We start from the raw sequence: 13,526 nt of genomic DNA, 5'->3' as shown, positions 1-13,526 counted from the left end.
ACTAATCACGTGGCTCATCTAGAACGGCTTTCTGCAGGCTTGATTCTAGAATCTAAGTCATTGAAAAAAGAAGTACTCCTCGGACTCCTTGACTCTTCCAGTCGTGACTCGTTATATTTCTAGGTTATATCTCAAGCAACATAATCTAATTCATGGCCCTTGATTCCTACTTTTTGATTAAATTTCATTACTAAATTTTATGTGGATACTGTAAAAGTGTCGTATCGTGTGGGGTATCAGGCGTTAATGCGGGGATAGACCTGATAAACCCTGCGGAAAGGTATCTATCCGTGAAAGATTACTCTGATACAGAGCGACGAGATCACAGAAATTTATTCGGCTATGAGAATCTATCCGAATGTGTGAAATGTCAGCTCAAACCCCAAGAGGCAACAAACACTTTATAGCATAACAATCATGTTCAATTCTGTATTTGGTGAAATTTGTGAAATGTTTTGCTATAAGGTTTCAGTTTGATATAACTTCGGTCCGTGATGGATAGTAATTTTCACCCGACCATTGCACATGTCAACTTTCTGGATAAAGAATATGTCTACGCATCGAAGATAGACCCTCTTTAACTCTTAACCATTTGGGCATCTGGGTAAAGTGGGGTAAAGCTAAAGCGGTCTCGTTGAACCTTTCTAGCCATTGTGGCTGATCAAGGACTATTTATATGCCGGTGTCGCAGCGTGCTCCCAGTTCTACTCTATCGCAACACTATCGCGAAAATACAAGGGCCAATAAATCAAGTATATATCAACAGTTTAAACTAAATAATTAGAACAATAATACTTCTCACTATGAATCTGTCTGTGTGTGCAGTTTTTTGCCGAGCCTGCTATTATGCCAGACAGTTCTGAAAGTAATGTTTTGGAGCATGCCAGATATAGCACGGATTTGCAGCGTCGATGCGGACTAGATTATGTCCGAATATGCAAGGGCACGAAATAGATAATCGAACAGATGGGTTGATCGTGGGGATAATCAATCAGAACTGCGCCATATATAAGCATAGGCATCGCACCACCAATATCCGGCTAATAGCTTATCTGGAGAAGAAACAAAATAGTAAATTCACACATTAGGATTTTATCATATAGTAGTGAAGATACCAATCCTGAAAATATATTTCCCATTCGTTTCTCTTCAAGCTTACTATCAGATTGATACTGTGTGCTAAGTTGACCTTGTTTTTCGGATCAACGTTAAATCGACATGTTGTCTCTAGCTCTCAAGGGCCTTGGTTTAATTGCCATCGCTTTTTTCGTGCTCCTCGTACGCGAAAAATTAGTAGTGTACCACTACGAGCGAGAATCCAAAAAACACAATTGCGGAATTGTGCCTACAAAACTCGACAGGCCATTTGGAATTCCTGCTTTCATTAGATTGGTCAGGGCAAAAAATGAGTTCCGGCTGCTCGAGGTAAACCAAGAGATTATTCGCAATTCCGGTCGCGAGACTATGCGGGGCCAAGTAAACTTTCAAATGAATATCCTTACCATTCACCCTGAAAATATTAAAGCGATTCTGGCCACCAATTTCAAAGACTATAGTCTTGGTCTACGTTATAAGCAATTCCTTCCTCTTCTTGGTGACGGTATTTTTACTTTGAGCGGATCAGGATGGAAGCATTCCCGTGCTATGTTGAGACCTCAATTTTCTAGAGAACAGGTTTCTCAGCTTGAATCTCTCAATGACCACGTCTCGACCCTATTGACCATTTTCAAGGAGAAGAGCCAAACTGGTCAGTACTTTGATGCCCAAAAGCTTTTCCATAACTTGACGCTCGATACTGCTACCGAGTTTTTGTTTGGCGAGTCATGTAATTCTCTTAACAACGAATCAAGAGACATGAATCCCACTGCTGGAAGTAGTGCACCTGTGTCTGCCGCTGATTTCGCCGACTCTTTTAACTACTGCCTTACTGTTCTCGCTTTACGTTCTCAAGCTGGCTACTTTTACTGGTTGTTTTCTGGAAGAAAATTCATTAGCGGAGTAAAAACTTGCAAAGCTTTCGTTGATTATTTTGTTAGAAGAGCCTTACGAACTGCTGATGAAAAGAAGGAAGAAGGCAGATATATTTTTATTGAGGAGCTTACAAAGGAGACTAGAGATGCTACTATAATTCGTGATCAATCGTTCAATATTCTTTTGGCTGGCCGTGATACTACTGCATCCCTTCTCTCATATATCACATACTATCTTGCACGAGATAAGCGCGTTTTGAACAAACTTCGTGAAGTCGTACTTGAGGAGTTTGGAACCGAAATCGACAACCTTACTTTTGAATCATTGAAAAGATGCACTTATCTTAACCATGTTATCAATGAAGTGCTTCGATTGAATCCGATTGTACCTCTTAACTTTAGAAGTGCTGTTCGCGATACTATTCTCCCTGTCGGCGGTGGCCCTGATGAATCTCAGCCTGTGTTTGTGGAGAAAGGTACTCAAATTGTATATTCAGTCTACGCGTTGCATCGCAATCCCAAGTATTGGGGTGAGGACGCTGAAGAATTCCGTCCGGAACGTTGGTCTGAGGGTAAAATTCACAACTGGGATTTCCTTCCCTTCAATGGTGGACCGCGTATCTGTCTTGGTCAGCAGTTTGCTTTGACTGAAACTTCATACACTGTGGTAAGAGTGCTCCAAACATTCAAGGATATCAACCTAGCGCCTGACCAGCTCAATAGCAAGCTACTTAACAATAGTTCTTTGACGAGCAGCGTAGCTAATGGCGTTCGTGCTATTTTTACCCCTGCTTGAGTGAACTATACGTAATTTATTAAGTTTATTCTAAATGTTATACTATTTATTCGTGGCCATCAACTTATATAGAGCACCCCACCTTAGCTGGCTCTTCTACTAACACAATCTGTAAGAAATCAGTCAGGAGAGATGCGTACTATAGTAAAGTATGAGTGAGATCTGAGCGCCGCATAAGCCGCTTCAGATGCCATCCATGTCTAACCACAAAATTATATGCAAAGCTAACTAAGTATTGTCAATAATATATGTTTTAATGGAATGGTAATAGGACTGGGACGGCAGAGACTGTGCTCTACCAGGGTAGTATGGCCGATATCGCATAGTTCTTTTAAAAATACAGTCAAGCCTGGCTGGAGTTACCAGTCGAAATGTCTTCTTTCAATAGGCATTTCTAGCAGGTCTCAGCTGCCTGTAGGAAGCCACTCTTCTGTTAAACCAGTTGAAAATAGACCGCCAAGGGCAATATCGCAGGTACCACATATGTCACCGGATGCAGAGATCACGTTCGAATCTGATGGGGATGATAATTCTGAGGGCTCTAACGAGTTTATACGTTTTAATCCTCTGCCCTCAAGAGGGATAAAAGCTAGGCACCAACGGAAGCTATCAACTCAAGACCTCTTGGACGGTCATAAGTTATCAATGGACCAAATATATACTGGTCGACCAAAAAATACAATTCCTTCATTGGCATATTACTCAGAAATTTCTGAGACCAATGGTTTTGACCTCGAACCTTCAACTGATGCAGGACAAAAGCTCTTCAAACAAATCGAGAGTGAGGCTGTTATAAACCGTTCTATAGGGTCTGTATCAGTGACTTCTTTCATTGGTTCTGAATGTTATAGAACTGACGTACTGCCTGGTGACATGGTAGAAGTGTGCTCTAGAGATGGACATACGACCTTTGGCATGATCCTAGCTGTAGACGATTCGGCAACAATGGCCGATGTTCTATCAGTTGACGGGGCATATTTCAGGTTGTCCCTTAAATGTTCGTCACACTCATTGTCCAGCAAATTAACTTTGATTCTGCGTGGGTTAATTACCCCTAGTAAATTGTCTCAGTATACTAGCATTCCAGAATCAAAAGATATTTATATGCATTTTATGAATATTGTTATCAAGGATGCATTGGCTCTTGTGCCTTTACTTTCTCCCTATTTACAGCCAGTTTATGCATATCTAGCTCAACCAGATACTTTGCAAGCAACCAATCTGGAATATATCACGCGTAACATGATATCAGCCAGTCGAAATGCCTTAGAACGAAAAGTGAATCCATCGCCAATATCTCAGATATCATTAAGACTTGCGACTTATCTTAGCGCATGTGGAAACAATTTACGATTTGCGCGGTTATCGGTAGATTCACCGGTAGTTGCAGTCTCAGAAAGGGCATTCGATGCGATTGTTAAGATTATGCACTACCTCACTGACCAGGAATTAAGCTCGTATATCAATGCATTCAAGGAGCTTCTCTTAACTCCTGTCAAACCTAATCTCTCTCAACATACTGATAGCATGCCAACGCCAAGCGGCCTGTCTCCTATAATAACATTCTTGCAATCATACGTAATCTCCCCCGATCCACGCCTTTCTGATGCCGTTCGATCAATTCTCTCCAAATTGTACCGTGAACGAGATTCTGAAATTTGGTTAAGTTCGCCCTCTAGTGTTCATAAATTGCTGAGTGAAGCCGGTGCGTCTGTTAAGGATGAACCATTTTCTGTGAAAGGTGGACTGGCATGGTCCTCAGACAGTAAGCAAAATGATTTGCATAAAATTTTTGAAAGGCAATTCAAGAAGCACAGAAGACCAAAGGGCTTTTTTGAGAATAGAATAACTTGGGAAAAGTTACCGGTTTACCGTCTAGGTGGTGAGAAGGACATCGGGTTTTCTCTTGAAAAAACTTCAGCGGGCACTTTTAAATTTTTTATTCACTTCCCCGATTTCACTTCAGTATTGCAGCAGGACGAGCCAGCCGTTAAGACATTGATGAAAATCGGCAAATCTTGGATTGCCCCATTTGGTGTGCAGAGTTTGTTTCCTAAAACATTTGTTGACGCGTTCCGAGAAGATTGTTTGACTAAATCATGGACGGTATCTGTGAATATACCGTCTCTTGATGCTGACTTATTGGAACATACCTCCTGTGAAGTCACTCAGACTTATATTCCTAAAAAGCTTCAGACAGATGTTCACCTTCCGTCTGATGATGGGTTAATAGTGACTAGCGATATCGTTAGAGATCACAACCATGGCTTGTCCCGAGAACATGTGTTACGAATTAGATCAATTTGCAGTTTATTGGAGAATACATTCTGGAGCAGAATAAACAATGGGTCGGTTTTTGATTTCCCGATGTCCAGTAGATCGTATTATCCAGTTGAAATTGACAGCAGCCAATCAAAACTTGATTTCACGTTGAGGGATATCATTAGAGAATCAAGAATTCTAACTGGTATTTTGGTGGGGAATTTTGGTGCGCTTAACCAACTCCCATTACCGTACCTTAGACAAGGACGGGGTCAGACCGGTGAGATGCACCGCTATTGTAAAGAACGTAGATCAAAAGGAAGTATATCTACGAGCGATAGAATTCTGGCAGAAAGCTTTCTCACCAACGAACGGATATCCAAGTTTCCTGGTCCATATGCGGGACTTGGTATTGCTGATGCTTATGTCCATATAGGCAGTCCATTCGAAGATACTCTGAGTTTGTACTCTCAGTGGGTACTACGGGAGCATCTTCAACGAAAGAATATGGTCACAAATAATGACGACGAGGCAGTTCTTAACAGAAACTTATTACGTAATAAGGAAATCAGTTCTGCGTATATGGAAAGTCAAATATATGCGCAAAGAGATCTGGTAACTTACTTCTATGAAAAATTGAAGCGATACAATGCTCTCCGCCGACTAGAAGATGAACTACGGGTGTCTAATAATTATTATATTTTCCGATGTGAGATTGTTGAAGATGCTCAGTTTCCAGATATGGCTATTGCTTATTGTCATGATTTGAACCTCTTGGTTGACGTGGTTCTTTATCCCGATAGCTCTGTGAGCTCGGGCGATACCGTTTTATGCACGGAAATAATCGAGCTTACGCCTGTGGATGGTTTACTCGTCTTGGGCCTGTAAAAATCAAAAATTAAATCTATGTACATATTGTAACGAAGTAATGATAATGACAACTTTTAATATTATTATTAAACATGAAATGGGAATTTGAATTCTTAAATAATAACTTCTTACAGAGCGTCTAGTACAGCTTCAGATGGCCAGTTACCTCGTCTATAGCAGATTTGGGTGCTGGTCCAACACCTAAAACTGTCATTGATCCGGCTGCTATTTGAGTTCTACCAGCATCATGAATAACCTTGGCTGTAATTCCTTTGCTTGCTGCAATTCCCTGTAGGAGTAGCATTTCGTCCTCGCTCTTGGACTGTAATGTGACTTTAGCCTGCCCAGTTCTTCTCCACCTTGCTAAAAGCTTGGGATTTGTTTTGGAAACTGACTCATAGCAGGCAACAGCAGCATGTGCACACTGGGCAGCAGCTTTACCTTTACCCATTTGTAAATCAGTACGGACTACTAAAACCATCTTACATTCTTCGTTAGAATCGGCAAATGATCCCTCAGCAGCATCCCCTTCCATACACTCGCAGTTCGGTTCTGTGGTAAAATAACTCCCCAATAAATAACCGCTAATGGCTGCCAGACCGATGTACACGGCGAACGAGAGATGGGAACAAGAGTTCAACAAAACAGCCATAATAGTTATGATTGACGACAGGTTTAATCCTGACATGTACGAAGTCCGTGATCCAGGAAAATAATTGAAGCGGCTGACGTTCAACTTCACATGAGCACCCAAGACTTCAAACCGTCAAATTTACAAAATAATTAACAATTGCTAACTACTGTAATTTAAAATATTTACCCTTAATAGTTTTTAAATAATATTCATTATAAGTCATAAATTGCTACCGCTTTTGACATTGCCGAGATATCTGCGGAGCTACGTATAAATAAAAGAAACAACCTAGTTCACCCAAGTACATTCAATTTCGTCTTTTTCTTTTTCTGTTGTTTCGTCACCTTATTTCTATAATCTCTCCAATTACCCACTCTCGTGTCTCTAGTGTCTTCCCAAGCTTGTTCACTTTCTCTTTTCATACGCCTTTCAGCAGCAGCCTCTTCCATCTGACGCTTCAATCGACCTTCTTCCTCCATTTTAAGCTTTTGTAAACGTCTTTTCCTAAGTTCATTTTCAATTAGAACGTCTTTTGTTTTCTGCCTCCATTCCTCATAGAACTCATCGCTCTTCAAACGTTCATCATCGTATGTCCACTTCTTTTCCATGATCAAAAGCTTTCTAGCATCAGTAAATGCTTGATCTAAAACTTCACGAGCTTTATCATCTTGAAGCAATGCCTCTGCCTTCTTTAGTCTGTCGAATGCCTCTGGAGCTTGTACATTTTTAGACTTGTCAGGATGGATAAGTAGCGACTTCTTCCTATACTGCTTTTTTATAACTGAAGGAGTGCAACCTGGACGTAGATCTAATACAGAATATGCGTCCAATGGAAATGCATTCAATACTCTACTAATTTCTTCATCTCTTGTTAATTCGGAGGCTTCTTGTGCTAAAAGAAAATCAATATCATCGGACATGTTGGACTGTTTCAAACCCCGAGCGCTAGCGGTTCAATCCAATATTTTAAATCTAAGGGTACAGAAATTCACGAATTGATTCGAAGATTAAGATTGACATTCACTAGAGAAAATGGGAATCAGCAAAAGAAATTGATGTGAGCTGAAGACGAGATTATTGATAGAGAAGTCTATATCTAGAATTCAATTTCCAGAACAATGCTTCTGTATAAGCATATTTTATGTGGTGAGGTTCGAGATGGTAGGTCCATGCAAGGTTCACCGATTGAGATTATTGTCGGTAAATAACCAATTGCCATGGCAAGAGTGAAGTCAAGAACACGAGCCAAGCAGGTGGCTGCTAGCTCAAACCTTGATCTAGCTCCATCTGAAACGTAAGTCAGAAGTGGAATAGGACCAAGTGTAGTACACTGGGCTCTTCATAACGAATCTCCTCATAATATCATCGTTTCTACTAGAATCTAACAAATTTAGACTATACTTAAAAAACTTAGAAGAGAAGATTAAAATCCCACAATTAAAAGAATCGTTAAGGGAGAAATTTGCTGAATTTGGTAATATTCTTGAAATTGTTGCCCACGACAATATACGAATGAGAGGCCAGGCATTCATAGTATTTGAAAACATCGACAATGCTATAAAGGCGCAGAAAACGCTTAAAAACCGAGAATTGTTTGGAAAGCCAATGGTCATTCAATTCGCCAAGACGAAAAGTGATGCAATAGTACTCAAGAGAGAAGGCGAAGAAGCTCTAGAACAATACAAAGCACCCAGGAAAGAGGCATGGGAGAAGCTCCAGAAAGAATTGAAAGAAAAGGAGGCACAAGCAATGAAACAAGCAGAAACGGATGTTACGACTAAAAAGAAGAAATTGTCTGATGGTAGAGTGGTTGCAAGTAATGTTGAGTCTTCCAAGTCATCTGGAGCTAGGAAAGGTGTTGTGGTTAAAGAGCAACCAGCGCCCCCTAACAAGATTCTCTTCCTAGAGAACTTACCTCAAGGAATCCATGAAAGCAAACTCAATGATATCTTTTCGAAGTATTCTGGCTTTGTCGAGGTCCGTCTGTTTGCTGTGCGGAGAGTAGGCTTTGTTGAATACGAGACGGAAAAACACGCTGTAAGCGTTAAAAGTTCAATCGGCGATCTTGAAGTAGATGGAAACTCAATTAAAATTTCATATGCCAAAAAGTAGTGGACTGTATAGATAGTTACGAAGTTATGAATAAATTAAATTTAGTACAAAAAAAATGCCCAAGTCTATTTACAAAGATAAATATGATGCCGTTCGATGATGTGCAATATGAAGAAAAGTTTCCTATTTCCACCATCCAAAATAAGTTTCCCTAATAGCCGTAAAGACCGAAACTTTAGTACGGCCCCTATTAGCTTCATTGAGAATTCGCTCGTAATACGAAGGCATGCCGTCAGGCTGGAGGAGACGTTGAGAAACTGGGAACTACGGTTGGTTAGAAAACTGATAGAACAGTTTCGCATAGCTGTTATGTATATTTTGATTTTGCTTTACTTACGCTTTTTTTATTTACTCCATCGCCGAGAGTTTTAGTAGCTGACGTCAGTATATCAATTGTGTCAGCACTGGGTAGCTTGCCAGCATGGTTCAAACCTTCATCAAATCGCTTAATTTGGGCATCCCTAAATGACGGGTATATTTTATTGGATTCTTCGGGCCATTTCTTGAGCTCCTGCACGATCCTCTTAACTGATCCAATCCTGGCGTTCAGAGACATTTTTCTTATTTAATTGAAACTTTACTTGTGATCCGGAACAAGTTCGTGAGACCGGTGAAGTGCAATTTTCCTTCAGCCGCACCATTCAAGCTACCATAGTAAGTACACCTGAGGAAGGGCGACCCTTGACGAGACCTAGGTGGTGGCTCATCCATGGTATCTGAAAGATATTCTAGTCACTTAATAAAGGTGACTTTTTAATATAAAGTAATTTTATGGTTTATATTCTATACACCTACTCAATATCTTGAGAGACAAATGTAGCAAGGTGTGATGTTCCCGACTCCCAGGAAACACCATCAAAAATTAAAGAGCGGAGTGCCTCAAGCACTTCATCTTGACTGCCACGGACTTGCTTGGTTGAATCACGTTCACGAATAGTTAAAGAACCATCCTTGACGGTTTGGAAATCAATAGTAATACCGAAAGGAGTACCAAGCTCGTCATTACGAGCGTAACGCTTACCAATAGAGGCGGATGAGTCGTCGACCTTGGATTGAATGCCAAGACGTCTAAGCTTGGAAACCAGTTCACGAGCGATGGGAGTGAATTCTGCATTGCTGGAAAGGGGGACGACAAGAACCTTGGTAGGAGAAACAGTTGGTGGGAAGGATAAAACACCACGTTGAGCATCTTCGGGACGAGTCCAGAAAGAGTGTTCAATTAGTGAGTAAAGAATACGTCCAATACCAAATGAGGGTTCAATTACATTAGGAGTGTACTCTCTAATATGTTCAACTCTAGTACGTTTTTCAATAGTGATAAATGATGAGTCAAGTTCGATCTTGCCATCAATTCCGGCAACCTCAAAAACGATTTTACCCGTGTCTTTGAGTTCTTGGGCGAGGTTCTCACGTTCACATTCTGTACGGCTAAGCAAGAACTCTTCCACCTTAGGAGCATCCTTACGGAACTTAGGACCAAACTTCTTCTTTTGCAACTCCACCTCAAATGATTCAACGGTAACCGGTTCGTCGAGGGTTTGACGGACAACGAGCTTTTCTTTAGTACGGGCAGAGTGCACAGTCAAGTCATAAGCAGATCTGTCAGCACATCCAACACACTCAATCCAACCATAAGAAGATTGCAGTTCACAATCCCAACAATCAGCAGCATAGTGTGCCATCTCATTGGCCATGTGTTGTCTAAATCTCATTCTCTTGGGATCGATACCGATCTTAATCATGAAGAGGTAAATTCGAGCAAGGAAATAACCGAGAGTTTGGTTGTCAATCATACCAGTTGAAACAGCTTCGCCGATAGAAAGTTCGCTGATATCAGTTTTACCTTGAGCTTGAACATCCATGGGCCATAATCTCAATCGAATATCCTTAATTTCATCAAAACGAGCATGAGATTTATCGTTAGGGTCGACGAAATGTTCGACTTCGGCCATCAAAAATTCTCGAACACGAAGTAAACCAGCACGAGGAGAAATCTCGTTTCTAAATGATTTACCAATAGAAGCTGATGCGAATGGCATCTTGGAGTTGTTACTTTCAAGTAGTTTGGAGAAGTTCAAAAATTGACCCTGGGCAGTTTCAGGCCTAAGATAACCTTTCAATTGACCAGAGGGGCCAATGGCTGTCTCAAACATAAGATTGAATTCCCTTGGAGCTTCCAATTCTCCACCAGTGGTAGGATTAACAATCTTGTGCTTTACCATCAACTCACCCAATTGAGGGCCAGAGTAGCCATCAATTTGGGCCAAGATTGACTCATACTCAGCAACAGTTTCATCATCAAGTTTGATAGCCTTGGTCTCCTTAACCTTCTTCTTGCGCTTTTTGTCTTTTTCTTCCTTGGCAGGGTCGGTTGATTCTACGACACCACGAGCTTCCTTATCACCCTTGAGGCGGCTTTCAAGCACTTCCTCGACCAAGTGATCCGCACGGAAGATTTCACCAGTAGCCAAATCACGAGAAACCCAATCGGCAAATTTATCAACGTGACCAGAAGTCTTAAGAACATCGTAGGGAGTCAAAGCAGGACAATCGACCTCAAGCATATCTTCTTCAAGCACGAAGTGTTTACGCCAAGTGTCGATAATGTTGGCTTGTAAGGCGCAACCAGCTGGACCGTAATCGTACAATCCAGAAACACCGCCGTATATTTCGAAAGAAGGACCGTAGAAAAATCTGTGTTTCAGCAGAGATTCAAGGACTTCTCGATCCTGAACTGGGGGTCTGGAAGTAATAGTTGATTCGGACATGATTTCCTTGTTTATTGCAGCAATAGATAATCCACGAATGAGAGTTAAAGAACCACTACTGCTTAATCTTTTGCAGCAGGAGGTAGCGGCGCTTCGACAGAGAGATAGAATTGTTAGAGAAGTCCGACAATTGGCTGAATCTGAAAAGAAGCTTCTGTATTAATTGATGCTTGAAATTTAGCGAAAGGCTGACTATAAAAACAACAGTAGATCGAATCGAAAGTTTAGGAAGACTCATCGCAAAATTCTCCTGCATAGTGAAGTATTATTCACTTAAAGTATGTTAGTATGCCCCTGTAATTTCCTATTTGGGCTAAAATAATCGTTTGAAGATATAATTTATGATATATTAATGATATATAAAATGATATTTAAAGAGCGAAACAACTAATCTACCTCATCATTAGTATCTCCAAATGGTTGAGTATCTTCAGCAGAACCGCGATCTGTAGCAGAAGTAGTTGTAGGCTGGGATGGTGACCCCGTTCCGAACACTTCTTTCTCCATTTCGTCGTAAGCTTCTTCTTTAAGGATTCTTTCCTTTTCGGCTTGCCACTCATTTACATCATAAATTTTTTCCTCGACTGATAGCACACCACTCAAATTGAGAGCTTCGACAGCTTTCTCAGCATCAGCTACAGTCATTTCTCCCAACACTTTGTTGATTTCGTCCAACTTCTTTGTTTCAATGGCTTTGCGCAAGGGATCAGAGAGTTGCTCATAAACAGCTCTGCCCTCACTATCTTCTTCAGGTACTGTAACCACAATTTCTGTGTTTGGATCAACGGCGTGGAGTTGGATCTGCTCTACACCTTCCTCCTGTTCCGTCTCATCATCTTTCTGCTGAGATATAATCTCACATCTTTGTTTGATATGATTATATGTAAAATCAACATCTTTATTGAATGCTTCGAGTGCAGGGTGGTCTTTCTTGCTAATCCTGCTGAAAAACAAACGGGTGCCTTGGGGACCACCCAATGTCGAACAATATTGCAATAGCAATGCATTGTGGACAGTATTTTTCATTTTAGCCATTTCTTTGGGGTCGCCACTTAGCTGTTGCTCAAAAGCCACCATCATCAAGGCATCCTTTTCTGATTCCTTAATAATTTGAGGATTCTCGTCTAAGAATGCATACAATCTTGGCAAGTTATCACTTGGCAGACTGGCAAACTCAAGGGCCTTAGGGGAAGCAGCGGCATCAATGTCTGGATCACCGGATGTTCCACTAGATGAACCAGTCGAGCTGGGATTAACTTGAGATCCAGGGGTATTTATAACTTCAATTGAAGTTTGGTTTTCCTTGGCCTTCCCCTTTCCTTCAGAGTTTGCTACATGTTGTTCCTTAGCAGCTTTATTAATTAACGTAGAGTCGAATCCTGTGTGAATATCATCCGATACGATGTGTCTACTTCTCTCTTCTAGCAGCTCATTGTACTCCTTCGTCTCATTATTGAGAGCCGTTTTGAGCTGTTCGCGGTGCTTTTTAAGCTCGGCTACAGTCTTAGATTCTTTGTCGGATGACCCTTCAACTTGTTGACTGATTTGAACTAATAGACTCTCGATCATATCCGTATACGCAGGACCTGTTTGGCCATCATCAATTTCACCATCTGGTCCAGCAGGAGTAGGGCGTAAATCAGTGAACCCTTTGCAAGCCAAGGATACTGCCTTGGGGATATCATTGCTGATGTTCTCATGGTCGGAAGCAGCGATCAATTGATCCACTCGTTTGAGCAGTGCAGCATTCATTTCATTGCCTGACTTTAAATACGCAAGTCTTGCCTTCAATTGCTCCCTCTTCTCGTGAATATCTCGCTGCTTCCATCGGATAAATGAGTTTTTGTCAACATTTGGATGAACTAGTACATTAGTTAGTTAATTGCCTGGAAGAAGACCGCCAATGAAGAGCAACCAGAGGATTGATAACTTACCTTCAATATCAGAATCATCCGACAATTCTAGCTTGTCCCATTTTGAATAATCGACCACCATTGTAAATGTTGCACAAACTGTTTACTAGGTAAATCAGCATGGAACACTGTGGATGCTAATAAGTTGGGGCTGACTACGCTTAGTGGTAGCGCCGCTTGCAGAGCGGCAGGGCATCTACA

General features: G+C 41.1%; 7 protein-coding genes across 7 annotated transcripts; 3 read left to right on the top strand and 4 right to left on the bottom strand.

Annotated features, from left to right (window-relative positions):
- Positions 1 to 1,488: 1,488 nt before the first annotated feature.
- ERG5 (C-22 sterol desaturase) lies at positions 1,489 to 2,766 on the top strand (the record flags this gene model as incomplete). The annotated part of the gene is made up of 1 exon (XM_018879938.1): positions 1,489 to 2,766. The coding sequence occupies one exon, from the start codon at positions 1,489 to 1,491 to the stop codon at positions 2,764 to 2,766; it is 1,278 nt and encodes a 425-aa protein (XP_018737807.1).
- Positions 2,767 to 3,249: 483 nt separating this feature from the next.
- AWJ20_2956 (uncharacterized protein) lies at positions 3,250 to 5,916 on the top strand (the record flags this gene model as incomplete). Its single annotated transcript, XM_018879937.1, has 1 exon — positions 3,250 to 5,916. One exon carries the CDS (start codon positions 3,250 to 3,252, stop codon positions 5,914 to 5,916), a length of 2,667 nt encoding a protein of 888 aa, XP_018737806.1.
- Positions 5,917 to 6,037: 121 nt separating this feature from the next.
- Positions 6,038 to 6,433, bottom strand: PTH2 (Pth2p; the record flags this gene model as incomplete). The annotated part of the gene is made up of 1 exon (XM_018879936.1): positions 6,038 to 6,433. One exon carries the CDS (start codon positions 6,431 to 6,433, stop codon positions 6,038 to 6,040), a length of 396 nt encoding a protein of 131 aa, XP_018737805.1.
- Positions 6,434 to 6,825: 392 nt separating this feature from the next.
- On the bottom strand, positions 6,826 to 7,452 carry HLJ1 (Chaperone protein dnaJ; the record flags this gene model as incomplete). Its single annotated transcript, XM_018879935.1, has 1 exon — positions 6,826 to 7,452. One exon carries the CDS (start codon positions 7,450 to 7,452, stop codon positions 6,826 to 6,828), a length of 627 nt encoding a protein of 208 aa, XP_018737804.1.
- Positions 7,453 to 8,044: 592 nt separating this feature from the next.
- MUD1 (Mud1p) lies at positions 8,045 to 8,644 on the top strand (the record flags this gene model as incomplete). Its single annotated transcript, XM_018879934.1, has 1 exon — positions 8,045 to 8,644. One exon carries the CDS (start codon positions 8,045 to 8,047, stop codon positions 8,642 to 8,644), a length of 600 nt encoding a protein of 199 aa, XP_018737803.1.
- A 791-nt stretch (positions 8,645 to 9,435) lies between these two features.
- On the bottom strand, positions 9,436 to 11,412 carry GRS1 (glycine--tRNA ligase; the record flags this gene model as incomplete). The annotated part of the gene is made up of 1 exon (XM_018879933.1): positions 9,436 to 11,412. The coding sequence occupies one exon, from the start codon at positions 11,410 to 11,412 to the stop codon at positions 9,436 to 9,438; it is 1,977 nt and encodes a 658-aa protein (XP_018737802.1).
- A 387-nt stretch (positions 11,413 to 11,799) lies between these two features.
- On the bottom strand, positions 11,800 to 13,164 carry CDC37 (Cdc37p; the record flags this gene model as incomplete). Its single annotated transcript, XM_018879932.1, has 1 exon — positions 11,800 to 13,164. The coding sequence occupies one exon, from the start codon at positions 13,162 to 13,164 to the stop codon at positions 11,800 to 11,802; it is 1,365 nt and encodes a 454-aa protein (XP_018737801.1).
- Positions 13,165 to 13,526: the final 362 nt, after the last annotated feature.

The sequence above is a fragment of the Sugiyamaella lignohabitans genome, chromosome B, assembly GCF_001640025.1.
Source record: "Sugiyamaella lignohabitans strain CBS 10342 chromosome B, complete sequence".
Classification (NCBI taxonomy): domain Eukaryota; kingdom Fungi; phylum Ascomycota; class Dipodascomycetes; order Dipodascales; family Trichomonascaceae; genus Sugiyamaella; species Sugiyamaella lignohabitans.
This window is presented reverse-complemented; position numbering and strand designations above follow the sequence as displayed.